The 19,412-nt window shown below is 39.2% G+C and overlaps 1 protein-coding gene across 4 annotated transcripts in view; it reads right to left on the bottom strand.

Moving 5' to 3' along the window:
- The window catches only part of LOC135222617 (uncharacterized), a 775,758-nt gene that overhangs the window by 257,575 nt on the left and 498,771 nt on the right, over positions 1 to 19,412 (bottom strand). Inside the window, exon 1 of one of the 4 annotated variants that reach the window (XM_064260718.1) lies at positions 4,915 to 6,196. The exons of the other annotated variants lie outside the window; for them this stretch is intronic. Within the exon in view, the coding sequence (XP_064116788.1) occupies positions 4,915 to 5,403 (489 nt within the window). The 5' untranslated portion in view covers positions 5,404 to 6,196. Of the gene's footprint in view, positions 1 to 4,914; positions 6,197 to 19,412 lie in introns of those variants that run through there. 4 annotated transcript variants of the gene reach the window in all.

Here is a 19,412-nt window from a genome sequence, read left to right as displayed (position 1 = left end):
GAGGAATTCCGCGTACAAGAATACATTATCCCTTTCGTAAGTTCAACTGAGCGAGTGGTATAAAAATACGAATTACTCCCAAAGGTTTGTTAAAAGGTTATCCATTCGTTATTTTAGGATTAGTGAAAATAAGGTTGAACTTTTCAATGGGTCCCCTATAAATGACAACTTCGTTTTCGTATCAAAACCCAAGAGACAAAAGCCCAAAATATTGTTATATTACCTCCATAATATTAACAATTTCAAGACGGTAGTACGTCCGGAACAAAAGCTAATTTAAAAAAGTTTTTTTTTTCAAATACAATAAAAACCAATTGTGAAATTGCGATGAAAAAAAATACTAAAAGAACAAACAGTTATAACATATGAAAAAATGCAATATATACATCAATGGTAAGAAAACTAAGTTAAAAATCAGAAGGAACCAAAGACGTGAAAGACGAAAACTTTCAAAATACTGCAGGAACAAATATTAAAAACTGATAAATGAAACAATAAAATATATGAGAACCCAGGCGTAAGAAAAGATGAAATATTAAAGAAATATATGCAAATCACCCTTTAGATTTCAGATCATTACATAGCTAATCACGAATTAAAAACAATATATCAGATAAAATCCACTGGAACGTAATGATCATTAGAAGAAACCACTAGCCATCAATGCCACCTATGAAAAAAAAAAAAAAAAAAAAAAAAAAAAAAAAAAAAGTCACAAAACCTTCCTCAGAGGAGCATCCACGAAAACGCACCCGAAGTGAAAGTGAATTGTATACTGGAAATATGAAACATGAATTCACAGAAAGTTCACATTTTACGAGTAAACGGAGATAGCGGGACGGAGGAGGAGGAGGAGGAGGAGAGGAGGAGGAGGAGGAGGAGGAGGAGAAATATAGGGAAAAGCTCATCTTCAAAAGACAATACGCTCCCCCTTCCCCCCCACCTCCTCTCACTCGACTTGTTTGAGGAGGCAGACTTGCTCAAGAGGTTCTGAGTTCAAGGAAATCCACATCTAGAATACGGTATATTCACATAAAGTCTATCGGTATTCACCACCTTCGCTATCGTCTCGGTAATGAAGGAAAAAATCCATCACTATATTTCTTGATGGTGTAAGGAAGCGGTTGTCTCACTGCACACATAGCTGGAGTTCTGCTTGCTTCAACTGCATCATTTTAATACTGGGTTTTGATTAACAGTGCTCTCAACATCTTTGGTCTTCCATCATTCACATCTGGAAAATGGCGATGTACACATTTTCCATCGTATCCATATAAGGACTCTGGTAATCATGTTTAACTTCACGATTATGGAATCAGCTTAAGTGCTGAGTAATTACAGGTTACATAGGGGACAAAAAAAAGTCATATACAGCAATATGACGCCTAAATTACTTTTAACCTGGTTATCATCTAAATATGAGCAACTGAAAATTAAAACCCTCAAAAGAATAATGAAAACCAATCCAAACCATCGAATAACTGAATAGTCTAGAACCTATAATCCACTTTAAAAATAAGATTGGATAAGATTGGAGGCAGAGAGAGTACGTTGATCATATACTATTGAAAACACATAAGCAGTTAATAGCAATCCGAATATTCTGGAGAAAAAAAAAAAACACACACACACGAAAAATGTCAGTAAGATAAGACATTAATTTTCCACTTCGAAATCTCATTCCAGCAGCAGCTACTCTGAATAAAATGTTGCGTAACTTTTATTGGATACAACTGGCAGAACTACGTTACCAAAGGTCAACGAACCTCTTCGCTGGAGAGCAGTCATTAGCGATAACTAACAGCATATCGTGAAAATGATTAAACCACGGCCCTATAACCTACATGAGGTTACATTTTGCTTCAAACTTCTTTTAATTTAATGAGAAAAGTTTATGCAATTCTGGGAAAACAGAGGATGGAGAGAAACCCGAAAATTACTTATTCTCCATAGAAAGCAGGGAGACATGATAGCCTTCTGGGTATTACCAGGCCATTTAACAGGAATAGCAAAGATACAACTAGTTTAAAGGAACAGTCATTTAAATTACATATAATAACTTCAAAACCACAGAAATATACCGGATCAATCAATACTTTTCACTTGGAATGGGTGTCACAAACGAAACTCCATTCTGGTACAAACCAAAGTTGGCAACACCAAATTACAAAACGAAAAACTTGAATGTATCTATGTCGGATACAATGATTAGGCTACATGTGGCACTTTCATCATAAAAGACTCCGACAAAAATCCACTTGTGGAAAAACACAGACAAAATTTTTCTTTCGATATTTTTCCTTCATTCTGCCAGCATAATACTTCACAAAAAACAAATAAAAAAAAATACAAAATAACAACATACAAGCCTAGTACATATGCAACTCGCACACCATTTTTCTTTCACATGAATCACCGTAGGTTCAATCAAACGACTGCCAAACGGCACAGGGTGACGTCAGAGATGCGAGGTCAGGAGGGAGGAACCAAATCGAGACCACAATGACGAAGACGAAGCAGCACCATGAGAACCTCATGGCAAAGACAAGCCCGGGGGAAATATTGCATGCGGTTCAATCAACTAACTTGGGCGCCTCTTCTGCTTGCAAGGTTCCCCGAGGGTCTGCTTACTCGACAAGCATAACCGGTTACCAACTGTCATTAATCCAGAGAGATCTTTCACTTTTTTCCCCCTCCAAATTTTCGCCTCCGGCCAGCAATTCAACTTTCCATTCATTAGGTGGCACCAAAGCCATCCGGAATGATACGAATGCATTATGTGAGAACTGGCCAGGCACAGTCACGAAAGACTTACATGGATAAAAAAAAAAATAGTAATAAATAAATACAGCCCTATCGAACAGTGGTGGAACCCAGGTCAGCGTATTTTCAACAAGAGATTTCACAGCAGGTACCTTTGTATATTTAATGCTTATGAGGGAAAGAGAAATCTATCTAATATGGTTACATTCGACCCAATTCTTCCTATCCATTTTTTTTGTCTGTGGTACCCAAAACCATCTAATTCCCCGTTCCATCGGTCTTAAAGAAATAAAGTACATAAATAAATAAATCCGGCAAAAAGACAGTAACAGAAAAACTCAACCCTATAAAAAAAAAAAAAATTGATCCTAGTAGCTATTAAAAGTAATGCACTGTCAAAAATATTTTTCAATCTCACTGGCTCTTTGTAATTGAAAATTCGATTATCGTGATATCTTACATACTTTCCACGTACAACTATGTATTTCAATCCTACGTCAATTCAGGCATTCATAACCGATGAAGTGAAGTTGACGGCTGTTAGGCTCTGATACGCAGCGAGATCGCAGAGGAAGATAAGGCAAGACGTACTGCTCGTTGTCAAGCTAAGATTCATTTATTATCGTTAGTCTGCCGCAAGCTCTATATACAGCGAAATGCATAATGTAACTGTTAGGGCGTTCCAATCTAATAAAAACCGAGGTTATACACCTAAATGATTACTGTAGTTGTTCGTCAACCGATCTTATTATACCATAAAATGTTTCCCGGACAAATGAGCAAAAAAATATGGCGGTTCTGACCATACATGCAAAAATGAACCTTAACCACCAAGTTATGTTAAGAGCTCTCTCTCTCTCTCTCTCTCGCTCTCCTCATCCTTTAGAAAAGAATGGGGACAGTTCCTCAGAAGGTAGACAAGATCCCGATGGGGACAAAGAACCGCTGCCTAGCAATATATGGCCCCAGAGAGGAAGGGAAGGGAGGTGGGTTAAAAGTAAAATAAGAAGGGCAGGGTAGGGTAGGAGCCTTCGTCTTCTAACAAGAAAGTGCTGTCCCTTTCGGCCACAAACTGGCACAGACGGCAGGGGTCGAGGGATAGTTCATTTTGCAGCCACAACAAAGAAAGGCACGGCAAAATATATTCTTCATTGAATTTGTACAAGATACACATACACATATATATAAATATGCATATATATTACATACTTAAATATACAAATATATATTCTGTCAAATCACAAGTACATATAATACGAAATCCTACAAATATTCTTCAAATATACAAGGTTTCGAAAGGTAAATCATTATGTCAACTTGAATCAACTATCGTTTTCCAAACTTGACACGCCAATCAGGATACATAAGGAGAGAGAGAGAGAGAGGAGAGAGAGAGAGAGAGAGAGAGAGAGAGAGAGAGAGAGAGAGAGAGAGAGAGAGATTTTCATTTACCATTTTCTCTCGCTCACTCTAAACAACTCCTCCGATGTAGTCATCTGATAATGAACAAGACATAGGCCTCTTCCACAAGTGTGTCTCTATAATTCTTCTGAAGAGATAAAGAGTTCTTTATTAGGCGCCATTAGCACACGCAATGCCAGGATATATAGGGACGTAAGTCCCTTATATGGTTTCTTGTGATTCGAAAACATTTGTTAGATATGAAAGCTTTTCAGCTACCATCATCATGCACGCACACACGAAATATGTATATATATATATATATATATATATATATATATATATATATATATATATATATATATTGAAGGTTGAAGGTTTCAAAAGGTTACACTTTAACTTGGGTCTACAAATTGCATGGAAAACAAAGCATTCAGTTAATGTAAAACAATTATAACCTAACCTGCCATTAGGCTCAAAATGAAACTCATGTACATCAAGAATACAGAAAAAGAATAAAAAATGGATTAATGTTACACACTATACTCATCCACAAATTAAATTTCAACACGATTTTCAAATGAACCTAAATACAATGTTTTAATATGCGACTACCAAGCAGGTAGGCCTACTCCATAATCCATATATCCGCTAGTGTTACTTGCAACATCACCAAACACGCCTGTGCAGCAATGACCTAGAAACCACGTAACAGACACAGGCCTTAAAAATACGAATATCCAGTCTCACCTTCCGCCAGTCGATTAAGGGCAACGAAACATCCTGAGAATTCTGCCAGTGGAATGGAGGGGTGTGGATGAACGACGGCATGCTATGACGGGCATTGAAAGAATCCTCTTTTTCCCTTTCTTTCTTGTGGCGTCGTCCAGTCACTCTGCCCAAACTCAGGGACAACGATGGCGCTAATCGATCGGATCTTCTGACAGGGGTGTCGGTCGGCTGCTCGCCAGAAGGGTGGTTTTGTTTATGTTTGTAATGGAAAGAATAACTTCCCTCTCGGCGGCCAAGCAACGTGCCCGCACTGGTCCCAAAGCCAAAGGAAGCAGAACCGACGCTCAATTGACGTCCGAAGCCACCTAAGCCTACGTGCTTACTTAGGCCTCCTGAAAAGAATCCATCGAACAGCCCTCCGCCGCCTCCTGCATCGCGTTCTTTGGATTTCTTTCTCTTGAGAGCTCTCAAGTTTGGTAAGGTTTGGTAACGGCGATTAATCGACATGTTGCTTAGGTCTACCGCCCTTCCACGTCTTTACAAATTAATTAGGACGTTAATCAAATCATATCCAATTTAGTATGACACCCAACAACTATGGTAAAACAGGTATGTAGGGTTAAGAAGAGCAAGAGAGCTACAGATGGGCACCACTATCCGTTAACTTCCCCCGACTGCCTTCAGTAGATACGTGCCCAACTAACACCTCCGTTACTTTACACATACAACACCAGACTCGGGGGAACCCCGAGCCCATGCCCGATATCTCCACACACGCTTCCTATTTGTGAGGATTCATTGCTATAATAAGTATTTCACACAATACTGTAGTCTTTCAGAGTATATCCTTGCTCATATATTATTATTACTATTTATATTTTATTCTATTTTCCAAAGAAGTTAGCCTAGCCTTCACTAGGCCTAGTTCAATAACTGACACAGCACAGGATTCAATAATCCAAGATATATCTTACCAATTAGCTCAAGTAATTCATCAAATAGAACCATCTTCAATAATTCACAAGTGACTCTAAGTTGTTGTGGAGTTCAGTAATAATAACGACCACTCACAAGAATCTACTTGTATCTTTTCAAAGAAATTCAGTCTAACCGGATGTTTTGAAACAAACCCTCGGTAGATTAACGCGATTGTAATCACAATTCACAATAGCAAAGGATTCGGGAATCCTTCACTTCTCTTCAAATGCCATAAATCCATAATGGGGCAACAGTTTTCCCTGTTGGAGGAGGTACGTCTTTCTCTTGAGCGGTTCGTCACCTACAACACATGACTGTCGACTGGGAACTGTTGCGTCGATTCTTCTTACTTCCACTCTCGTGCAGTTTTGACGCTAACAACCTTATGTCTTGGCCGTCTATTTTACCGTGATCTTATGCAAAGTTAAACAACCAAAATTCTAGCTGAATCTGCTACTATAACAAAAGGCATTCGTATTATATCATGTAGGTAAATAGTATGCAGGGGAAAGCAACAAAGTATAAACTGGAGTTAATCTTGGTTTCTGGCGACATCTGCTAACTCTTCCGCGCGGGGTTTCCATTGGGTTACGAGATTATCTATGCACGATTTGATCCCTTTCAGTAGTACACTTCAAATCTCCGTTAGACTAACCTGAGATAGCGAGTAACCTGTGATATCTGCACAAGCTAATGCAGTTGCACAGCACGTGGGGAAAAGCACTGTGGTTTTAAATGTAATAAGTAGAAAAAGCTGCTTGGGTACGGGTCTCAGGGAGAGGCAGGATCAGGGGGGAAGAAGTGTAACCACATGTGTGGGGGGGAAGAAGAGCGGAAAAGGGGGAACGGGGCAGGAGACAGTGATTGGGTGGGGGGCTGGGAGGGACTTGTCTGGTCCAGCTAGCCCAACCACTGTCATAATTCGTTCCTTCCGTTGCTGCTGTGACAGTGCAGCAGTCAGCCCTTCCGATGCTGACGACCTTTCCAGAAAAAAAAAAAAAAAAAAATTTGTATCGAAACCAGACTTAAATAAGGTGAAAAACTTACAGTAAGCCAACGAAACACTGTAAGAAAAAATCCCGATTACGACCAATACGACATCCCATTCATCCCAGACTGTATATGAAATTCAATAATCATGAAGCAGAATACGAAACTAATCATGATGAGAAGAACAGAAGACCCTGTCAAGGGCAAGGGACTCACGTAGGTGCGGGAGAATTTCTGCACCTCTGTCACGATACGTCAGCGAAGCACCTTTGTCGTGGTTGGCGATCTTTTGCTTATTCTTCATTGACTTATACTACTCAATATTCTCATTAAAATAATGCTACGCAGTATTCAAAGGAAAAAATCTATGATTTTACTTATAGGACTACATATTTCATTAGTCTTATTTCGTCAACTACTTCTTCCCTTTTACAAGATAACTTCTAAACGCCTGGCCAATCATTCTGCTCTATCGAATCCGCCATCTGACCACAACCTTTTTGTTTACAAGAATCTTCACTTAAAGGGATCCATCCCCCTCTCAGCCATAACGGTCTCGGAAAAAAAAATTCCGGCCAACAACGGCAAAAGAAAATTATAAAAAGCTCTCTCTCTCTCAGCATATGCTATTTCATGAATATCAGTTTATTTACTCTTGAGACTACTAGCAAAATTCCCTGCGTTTAAAAAATTCGTACTTCCTAGACAGGCAGTGAATAATATATATATATAGTGTATATATATAATATAATTATATTTTATATATATATATACCATAATGCTGAATGACTTTGGACTTTTTTTGTGGGGAGGTATGGGTGGTCGGGGAGGTGAAGGTGGTGTGAGGGGGGTTCATCACTGAGTCAGTAATTGCAGAATGAACATGGAATGACAGCGTACGAACTTATTCACAGGAACCAGCCTATTCACAGTAGATTTTCGGAGACTTACCTGCCGCCTCCTATCGACCCAGCTGCGAGTGGGTATCAGCGGCATATTTTCTGTAAACTTATGGACACACACACATATGTATATGTATATATATATATATATATATATATATATATATATATATATATATATATAATCACCTCCAATGCTTTATATTCCAAAAAGCTCCAGTCGCCTTCGTTGGAAGACTCAGAAAATCTGAGTCTTCCAACTTTTCTGGTGACCTCGGGAAACCACTTGACAATTCCACGCACTATCCTCAGACCTAGAGGTTGTCCCAAGGGCATGTCCGAAGTCGCCATCTCCCTATCATCATTATCTCATCTACTCAGGGAACTGCCGAAATTCCGCTTCATTCATATTTCTATTCTAATCCTCCAAGTGACTCCGAGTATTATTCTCAAAGGTTTACTCTCAAATCAAGACTCTTTAATATATACTTTCACTGCCATATTAAAAATTGTGTATGTCACGTCCATCAGATAATCAAACCCAAACCTTACTTTCGTTTGCAGTTTCAGTCTACGGTTTATGAATATTATTCAGCTAAATTTCACCTCCGGTGAACCTGTATTGGATATTATTGTCCCTAAATATCTGAAAGACTCAAACGCAATCATCCTTTCTTCATCTAGCCTTATTTTATGCCTTTGCAGACTCTGTCTTTGTGCTTGTCTCACATTTATTTCAGGTTCCATCTCCTTAAATACTTGTTGCGTTCTACTAGGCAACCTTTGTAAACCTAATGGCGGTTTTCCTGATTAACGCAGCATCATCCCCATATGCTTGGTCTCGCGGATTTCTACTGTTGCTCCAATCGAAACCGTCTCCAACGGTTTTTGTTTTTAAAAACCCATGAGAAGAGCAAACAGCAAAGGTGACTATTTCCAATTGGCGCTACCGCAAATTCACCTAACGAGGGAAAACCCCATCTTGTTATTACCTCTGCATTGGCTTCGTTGATAAATAATTTCAATTAGCCTGACGTATTTAAAATTAAATATCTTTTGTAATTCACAAAAGCAACCGGAAGGGGATTTGTAAATCCCATATACGCTGCACAGTATGTCTGTCTGAAAACAAATATTTGATTTGTACAACTGCTTTTCACAACCGACACAAGTGGGCACACATATCACGAGAGTTGGGGCAACTTCCTTATTTGTATTCAAAGCTTAGTAGTGGTAAGTACATTAAAAAAATGTTAGGGAACCAAGAACGTAAGAGGACAATAGTGATATTGAGCACGCATGCACGCACATGCCCACACACACACGTGTATGTATGTATGTATCATATATATATATATATATATATATATATATATATATATATATATATAATCACCTCCAATGCTTTATATTCCAAAAAGCTCCAGTCGCCTTCAGGCATCCTTTTCATAGTTCTCTTTCAAGAAAATCTGAGTCTTCCAACTTTTCTGGTGCCCTCGGGAAACCACTTGACAATACCACGCACTATCCTCAGACCTAGAGGTTGTACCAAGGGCATGTCCGAAGTCGCCATCTCCCTATCATCATTATCTCATCTACTCAGGGAACTGCCGAAATTCCGCTTCATTCATATTTCTTATTCTATCCTGCCAAGTGACTCCGAGTATTATTCTCAAAGGTTTACTCTCAAATCAAGACTCTTTAATATATACTTTCACTGCCATATTAAAAATTGTGTATGTCCAGTCATACAGATAATCAAACCCAAACCTTACTTTCGTTTGCAGTTTCAGTCTACGGTTTATGAATATTATTCAGCTAAATTTCACCTCCGGTGAACCTGTATTGGATATTATTGTCCCTAAATATCTGAAAGACTCAAACGCAATCATCCTTTCTTCATCTAGCCTTATTTTATGCCTTTGCAGACTCTGTCTTTGTGCTTGTCTCACATTTATTTCAGGTTCCATCTCCTTAAATACTTGTTGCGTTCTACTAGGCAACCTTTGTAAACCTAATGGCGGTTTTCCTGATTAACGCAGCATCATCCCCATATGCTTGGTCTCGCGGATTTCTACTGTTGCTCCAATCGAAACCGTCTCCAACGGTTTTTGTTTTTAAAAACTCATGAGAAGAGCAAACAGCAAAGGTGACTATTTCCAATTGGCCCTACCGCAAATTCACCTAACGAGAGAAACCCCATCTTGATTACCTCTGCATTGGCTTCGTTGATAAATAATTTCAATTAGCCTGGCGTATTTAAAATTAAATATCTTTTGTAATTCACAAAAGCAACCGGAAGGGGATTTGTAAATCCCATTTACTGCTGCACAGTATGTCTGTCTGAAAACAAATATTTGATTTGTACAACTGCTTTTCACAACCAACATAAGTGGGCACACATATCACGAAAGTTGGGGACTTCCTTATTTATATTCAAAGCTTAGTAGTGGTAAGTAGATTCAAAAAATGTTAGGAAACCAAGAACGTAAGAGGACAATAGTGATATTGAGCACGTACGCACGCACATGCCCACACACACACGTGTATGTATGTATGTATATGATATATATATATATATAATATATATATATATATATATATATATATATACATATATATAGTATATATATATCTGCATCACTCTCCTCCCTACTTACGTATACTCATCCCTTCTTATCACATGGTCATACCACTGTAATCATCTTTCCTCGGCCTGTTTTGATAGTTGTACGACTTTAGTAGTGCCTCTCATTCTTTCATTTCTTATCCTGTTCATTTTTGCTACTCCACACACCCACGTGAGCATTTCCATCTTTACCGCATCCAATTTCTTCTTTTGCTCTTTTTACCGGCCCTATTTCTGCTCCATACATTAAAGCTGGTCTCACTACCCTCCCATACACTTCCTTCAACCTTTACGTTGATTCTGCTTTCGCGCAGGACACCCGACATCTTCCGCCAATTTTTCCATCCAGCCTGCACTCCGTGTCTTATTTCTACATCCAAATTTCCATCATCAACAACTGTTGAACGATGATACCTCATTTTGCTACTCGGTTCAACACTGTCCCTTCCGTACTATCTCGGAATCTTGATCTTCATTAAAACTTAGGTATTCAATCTTCTTTCTGCTGACCTTTAATCCTCTGCCTTTCAGGACCTTCCTCCATTATTCTAGTTTTGACTTGACTCTGTTGCTGGTACACAACACGATGACATCAGCAAACAACATGCACCAGGGGGACTGATCTCTTGTTCCTTGAGATAGCACATTCATAATCAGGTAAAATAGATATGGACTTAAGCAGATCCCTGATGTAAACCAACTCTTACTGGTATCCATTCAGTTAAACCAACACTGCTTCTAACCTGCGTGTTGGCTCCTTCAGATGATCCTACCAGTATTAACTTATGCATCGACACTTGCAGCCTTACTAAAGCCTTAGAACATAAGCTAGTGACAACTCAAAGAGCTATGGAAAGAATAATGATGGGAATAACACTAAGAGACAGAAAAAGAGCAACATGGATACGAGAGCAAACTAAAGTAGAGGATATTCTAACAACAAGTAAGAAAAAGAAATGGGCGTGGACAGGACATATAATGCGAATGTCAGATAATAGATGGACGAAAAGAACAACAGAATGGGTCCCTATAAATTGCAAATGAGGCAGGGGAAGGAAGAGAAGACGATGGATTGACGAGCTAAGAAAATTTGCGGGTATAGAATGGCATAGAAAGACCATAAACAGACGGGAGTGGAAGGGCATGACTGAGTCCTTTGCCCTGCAGTGGACTAGCAACGACTGATGATAATGATAATGATGACATATTTTGGACCAGCCTCACATACTTCTCCAGTATCCCCTTTACTTGCATACGCCTCCAAACCTCTTGGCGTTTATATATATATATATATATATATATATATATATATATATATATATATATATATATAATATATATATATATATATATATATATTTACGTATATAGCGGCCTTGAGAGAGGCTAGATACGTAAACGGAAGTAATTTAGGGATTTCAAGAGGGAATTGCTTTAACTTACCGTAAGCTGAAAGTTATTATTAATTTCTTTAGAGGGAATAGGTCGCCAGAAAACTCAGCTCGTTACTTAAAAACAACTATTTATTTACAAAAAGGCCCGTGCTGGCCTGGAGAAAATGAATGCTATTGGCCCCCACGTTGGGGCTTAGAATCACTCACAAGTGGGTAGCTGGCTAAAGTGTGACTAATTCGAGCTGGTTTCATAAAACTTGGGTAATGCACACTTGCGGGCAGAGACGGCACGTGACTCATGGAATCTGGAAAAGAATCCCAGATTAAACAAGATAAAAGGAAAAATGACTTCTTGCTTTGATTAATTAATTCTCTAATACTGGGGAGAAGGAACTTTTAAGGTTTCACTGAAGTATGCAATGACTCCATTGGTCTGGGACGATCACACAAGGGGAAGCATGCGGCCATGAGGCAGTGAGAGGGAACAAAGGGATGAATTCCTTTTGTTGCTGGAAATTGAATTGGGAGAATGAGGATCACAATGATAATAGGTTGGGAGAGACTGGCAATATGCTGTTCCACAAGACGTACCTGGATGTCGTGTTCAGTGTGGACCTTTGTAGAAAATGTGGCTCTTTGTAGAAAAGTATGGGGGCCCCTTTGTCTGAGGCCTGGGTCATCAGCGCGCCACTCACACCCTGGGTAGGCCTAACAGGGAGGCAGGTAATTTGACCTCTGTCCGAGATCACGTCTCGCAGCCGCGACTGAGGCAGAATTCAGTTGGGTTGCTTGGGGGTTGGAGGTCAGCTTAACCCCCCACGATCAAAGGCAAATCCTGGAAAACAAGCATACAGCCAGCAGAGGGGTCACAGGAAAGAGAGCTTAAGGTATAGGTCTAAGAAGTACCAATCTGCCTACACCCTTCCCTTTTGAGATACGTCCCTACAGCTGATAAAAGACTCTTTTCCCCCAACTGGGGAACTCTCTATCTCTAGCTGGCGGGTTTTGGGCTTCCCGCGTTTACTAAAAATCAGCTGATATTCTAAAGAAATGGCTGCCGTTTTCCAAATCAAATTATTTAGTTAATTGTGGGGTAGACGAACGATCTATAAACGTCACAATATATATATATATATATATATATATATATATATATATATATATATTATATCCTATGTACATATACTTATATATATAATTAGTGTGCATATACTTACTAGCAAAAACTACTTTACACTTGAAAAAAAGAAAACTATATCCAAAAAGCAAAGTTCTCTCTCACCGAAAGCACGTTTTCTGGAATTCTTTAAACAACACGTATTGAGAAAAGGGCATTTGTTCCTTCACCAAAGTTTCTAAGCCATCCTCATATTATCCAGACTTCTAATTTATCTCAACCTTATTCAAATTTCTAGGCCACCATTGCTTGAGAACTTTAAAAAATGGCTCTCCTTCCATCAACATGCTCGGCCAATCATTCTTTAACACAGTTTGTGAGCAATTAGCAGTCGGTAAGTGCCTCTGACTTATTCCTCCTTCATTTCCACTTATGAACAATTCTACTTGTTCAATTATCATCGTTTCCCGGCTTGACGTTTCTCTACTTCGAATTTCATCAACATCTCACTATTATCACCTTTAATCGTTTCTCTGATACGCCTTTTATATAAGTTTTGTACTGTCTACTTTGCATCAACGTTTCTTATGCTGGCCCCTTCACATCAACGTTCTCTACTACAATATAATTCCCTCAGTTTCTCATCCACCTCAGCTTTTCTCCAACAACCTTAAAAGCGTTGAACACTTTCCTGTCCTACATCAAAGGAAGGATATCATATGAAGATTTTTAAGTAATCAGCCTTACCTATTTACAATATTCAAGTGCACTATATCTTAAAAGACTTTCGTATCTTATTTGCTCGGCACAATTGAAAGCGAACACCATCGAAACCACTTCTAAACTACCAGCTTTATACTGAAACAGTTTCAAAACTAATCTTTCACCCGTCAATATACTACAATGTCCTAATCCCCACACGGTCCTCCTTTTCACTTTACGTGGAGGAGGCTCTTTTCGGTTTCCGGTAAGTCTTCTTCTTGAGATGAGGTTGACAGTGCTGCCCAATGGGTGTTGCAAGGGCTTATGCTCTGAAAGAGTCGAGCCTATTCTTGATGGTCACCCATCTATACATAGACTAGTCCCAGCAGTACAGCTAAGGTGTTATTGAAGCAGACCAGTGCGTACCAGACTCACCGCATACAAGGTCCTTTAAATATATATTTAAAAGACCTCGGCCGCATCAATATGAGTCATGAGCTCGATCAAGAGCCGGGGAGGCCTTTTAATCATGTTTCTTGAGAACTAGTAGAGTTGGGGGATCCCGGCTAGGGAGGAGGTGGTATGGGAGGCAACCCCATCCCAAGTTACTGGCTGAGAACTCGGTAGCTGACACAAGGAGATGCTGCCCCAATCTGCTCAGAAGGGATGAGGCGTCATGGTGCTAAAATATGCACAGCACACTGAATATATATTGCGTATTATATAATCACATCACTACCAAAAAGCATTGTTTGTGAAATAGGACGCAATGCTGCATTAATCTGCTTCAATTAATATCAAAATCAAGCAATACACGAAAGCAAGATGCTTGCGTGATGTTACAGAGAACTTTCCCTCATAGATTCGTACTTTCACAGTCAAGTAGCAGTAACACGACTCATTTCCATTCACGAGATAATAAGCGCGATGCATCCAGATCGAGCTAAAGCCTTAGTTTGCGTTACGAACATACTACAGACGCTGCTTGATTATATTTCTAAGAAGCGACGCATTGTCTTTGCATGCATAATAAAATATAATACAGATGACTCAAGCATTTGTGTACGCCCTTTTTAAAGTGCAAGGCAAGTAAAGACACTAAAATTAAAACAAACAAGTTAAAAAATCGAGTTTTCTGTACAGCGTATAATGCTGTATGCAACTCTCAGCCACGGTCCGGTGGTGGCCTGCGTTGTTGGCACTATGGCAGTGCCAGACGCACGGTCATGTCTAACTTTAACCTTAAATAAAATAAAAGCTACTAAGGTTAGAGGGCTGCACTTTGGTATGTTTGATGATTGGAGGGTGGATGAACAACACAGCAATTTGCAGCCTTCTAGCCTAAGTAGTTTTCAACATCTGACGGCGGACAGAAAAAGTGCGGACGGACAAACATCTCGATAGTTTTCTTTTACAGAAAGCTAAAAACAGCCCATAGCTATCTATGGAAGGTTACTCAAGGCACGGAACAAGCGCTGAGAGGTAATAAGTAGGTATTTCAACATTAAAATAGAGCTGCAGATTATCGAATGTCATCGCTATCAAAAACATAAAAAAACTAGAAATACACTGGAATAAACCAAATTTTCAATGTCCCAAAAATCCTGCCACAAGGGATTATCAAAGATCACACTCTCATAAAAAAGATTAACAAAACACCAGAGTCAAATGAAAAGTGAAAGAGATTTCCGAAGATTGATATCATAAAAAAAGGCAGCGAAAATGATAAAAACGAATAGAAAATAAAGAGACAGATTAACGCAGACTATCGTCGACAAAAAGCTCTGGAGTCAAAAGAGCAACGAAAGAGAGATGCCAAATTTCACCATCATAAGAAAGGCACTAAGAATAATAAAGTTTATTACAGAAAATTAAAATATTCTGAAAAAGAAATTTACCGCAAGTTGTTCCATAAAATGTCAGCTATGGCCCTGCCCTGTATCTTGTCGGAGCGATTTCATTCTACCTTCATGGAAGAAGGGCCGCGAATGGTGCCCAAACACGACTTTCCCTCGTTGCGACCTTCACGTGGCATTAGGTCTATTGTGGATGGGATGGGAAAAAAAGCTAGTAGATTTTTTCCTGCCTCCTCTCAGATGTAATGAAGCTGGAGGAGGGGAGGAGGAGGAGGAGGAGGAGAGAGAGAGAGAGAGAGAGAGAGAGAGAAGAGAGAGAGAGAGAGCCTCTAACTAAGAACAAAACCAACACCCAAATCTATAAAAACTGTCCTTAAATCATTGCGAGAGAGAGAGAGAGAGAGAGAGAGAGAGAGAGAGAGAGAGAGAGAGGAGCTGAAGCCAAGGAAACAGCGGAGGGTAGAAAGGTGTTGAACAACCGACGAAGAACAACAGGGGAACAAGAGAGAGTGGAGGGTTTTCACAAGCCTTCTAATGCTGGGGGTCACTCTGAACGTATATCAGGACCACCCATTTCTTAACCACACACCTGTCGACTACCGTTACACTCTCCATTACCCATATCTCTTCGACTGGGAGAGAGAGAAACACCCACCCGTCGAATCCTATCTGTTCCGATGCCCCCCACCCCCACCTCTCTCTCTCTCTCTCTCTCTCTCTCTCTCTCTCTCTCTCTCTCTCTCTCTCTCTCTCTCATTTTACTTTCCCGATCGCATTTTTTTTTTTTTATAAATGCCAGTGTGGCCTTGAAGTGGGATATTAATTCTGTCCCTTTTTTTCCCTCGGAGTATTTTACGTTAGAGATATGAAAATGATAACAATATTTTTTGTGATATATGTTAATCCGCTTCCATCTCCCGTGTGGTCTTGAAGGAAAGCCAACCAAATTCTTGGTACCTGGGGTCGAATGAGTCACGTACATAAAAAAGAAAATACGTTAAAACACATTCACGCACACACACACATACATCAACTCACGCACCCAGAAAGGAATATTTCAAAGTACTCTCAATGTACATATTAGTCATTCACAACGAGCCAGTACCGTACAATGTCATTTCCAAAAAACGAAATGCGCCGTCATGAGCGCTCCCGTTGCCAACGCAAGGAAGGCAGCTGAAGCATCACCAAAGAGACCCAGCCAAGGGAAATCTGACTGGGCGTCATTGCCTTATTTCCGTATTAATAATTACCTTTGCCGGGATCGTGTGCAGGGATGTGGCTCCACTCCACCGCACTCAGTGCTCCTTCCTGTGCTATGCTCCACATCCTTAAATGATGAGGGAAAGCAGGAAAAGGGTTGAGGGATTATATATATATATATATATATATATATATATATATATATATATATATATATATATCTATATATATATATATACATATATATATATACATACACATATATATATTACTGAAGTTGAAGCTATCCGAATAAAAGCAAATTTATTCCGTAAGCTTTAAAAAAGGAGAATCTTAATTCACATTAAGCAGGTTTTTTTTGTGCTATGAATCATGTCTAAGAGAGAGAGAGAGAGAGAGAGGAGAGATGAGAGAGAGAGAGAGAGAGGAGGACGAGAGAGAGAGAGAGAGAGAGAGAGAGAGGAGAGAGAGAGGCAGTGCATTTTCAATCTTGGACCTCTATTGCCATCTCCATCACAGTGTAAACTTCCAAGAGCAAAGACCAGAACGTCATTTCATTAGACAAAAGAGAAACTCGTTGTCAGACCTTGTCTCCACTTTCCCTAGTCGATGGAAATTCTATGGAGAGAACCTAAGAAAAAAATGACACTAATACGTCACCATCACTCACCTAAAACCGAAACGGTAGAAGGCCAACCGTCACTGCAAATAAATCCAAACATTGCACAGGGCCTTCAACAAACACCGTCCGATCACTGTCTTTCTTAGGAGGTTCTCAGATTATAAATGGACTTCATACTCCCAGGCCAAACATCGTTAATCATTTAAGGTTTTCTTTATCTTTCTGGGGCTTCAGTTTTATACCCGCAATTACTAGACTTTTTGCGTCATCAAGATCGTGAAAGGTTCTAACTCACAGCACAATCATTTTGAAAATGTGCCGTCTTTTTACGCAACAGTGACTTCATAATTTTTAAACTACCTGTTGAGTGCAGAAAATGCCCTACAAAATTCTTATTAACTGCAAAGTACGTGTAATATATATATATATATATATATATATATATGTATATATATTATATATATATATATATATATATATATATATATATATATATATATAAAGAGGAAGGTATCCATATTGTTTTCATTCTTTAAGCTGGGAGTGACGTAGACGGTGGTCTTTCCCAGGCCCTAAACAAGACAGCTTGGTCAGTCCGTGAGATAACAGAAGGAAGAACATGGATGCGGTTTTGTTTACGTTCTATCTTGATTGATTAATGGAGCTTCTTGTATAATCAATTGGGAGCCCCCATCTGTCTGTTTACTGCTGTTGAAATTAGGTCACGAGCCAAGCACATAACCAACACCTGTAGGCATCATATTTTTCAGTCTATACTTCACCACCTTATTTTCCTCCACAAAACATCTCTAATACCAATACATTTTGAAATAAGAAACTTGCATAAACGATGACTGTGTTACAAGTAACCCAAATTGCGTATCAAAGCTACATTTTCCAGGTGGTTGTTTTAAAACTTGCGCTCGCAAAAGTGCCCAATCCGAGGTATTTTGATTTTGCAACAAAATAAAAAGAAAACAAGAACGAGAAAAATATTTCCAAACAGTTTAATGAATAATTTAATGGAGTCATTACAAGCCCGTTTCTGATTCTTAAAACTCCATCATGTATATGAAGCTTTAAAAAAAGAAAAGAAAATGCCCTAAAAGTATCAATTAACAAATTCCATAAACTGACATTTTCTTACATGGCGGGTAACCATGTTCAGCTTTCACGTCAGTCAGAAAGTTGTTGACAAGATTCCCATCATCTCATTTGAACAGGAATCGGTTTCATGATGAACAACGTGGATGACATTTTTTATTTCGTCCACGGAAGGAAGGCGATCTACAGAAAAAGCAATATTTCTTACCATACACACATTCTCTCTCTCTCTCTCTCCTCTCTCTCTCTCTCTCTCTATCTCTTCTCTCTCTCTCTCTCTCTCTCTCTCTCGCTCCTTCTCTCTCTCTCTCTCTCTCTCTCTCTCTCTCTCTCTCTCTCTCTCTCTGTATATATATATATATATATATATATATATATATATATATATATATATATATATATATAAAACCAATGGAGGTGCCGCTCTTCACATCATAAGGAAGTTATACCACGCTGGGTCTGGTCAGATAAGTGATAAACTCTCAATGCGTGAGTCCTTTCAACAGCTGTGAGGCCGAACATGGGCCTAAAGCATCCTCATACTGCCAATGCTTGCTGGAGAGTAGCACTTCTGGAGACATCCTCCCAGGGGTAAAGAAATAATAATTCATGCAAGGTGAGTTTTACCACATTTTCCTTAAGTCGAAATGACCTTTCTGAACCAAAATATACTAGTATGATGGAATTCCAGCATGATTAATGAAAGATAATAGCCACTCACCTCAATCGTTATTTACAAAAAAATTTAATTGGTTGAGATGTCCTCGGTGTGAAAAGGACTAAAGAAAACACCAGTCATGATAATGACATCTGCATTGGCCTCAAATGTAGATGAAATATGGGCCTTTACTTTAGAAGCGTAAAGGTTTTCCAAATCTGTAACCGACTGCGTAAATAATTTTGCAGAGAAAACAAACGAGAACCCAGTGTCTCCGGAACGATATTGGCAATGGCAATTGCAGTGCAACAGAGCATCTGTCGCATAGGCCACAAACAGACTGGCGTCATATCATCTCCGG

The sequence above is a fragment of the Macrobrachium nipponense genome, chromosome 8, assembly GCF_015104395.2.
Source record: "Macrobrachium nipponense isolate FS-2020 chromosome 8, ASM1510439v2, whole genome shotgun sequence".
NCBI classification, from domain to species: domain Eukaryota; kingdom Metazoa; phylum Arthropoda; class Malacostraca; order Decapoda; family Palaemonidae; genus Macrobrachium; species Macrobrachium nipponense.
The sequence above is the reverse complement of the archived record's forward strand: the minus strand, read 5'-3'. Positions and strand labels throughout refer to the sequence as shown.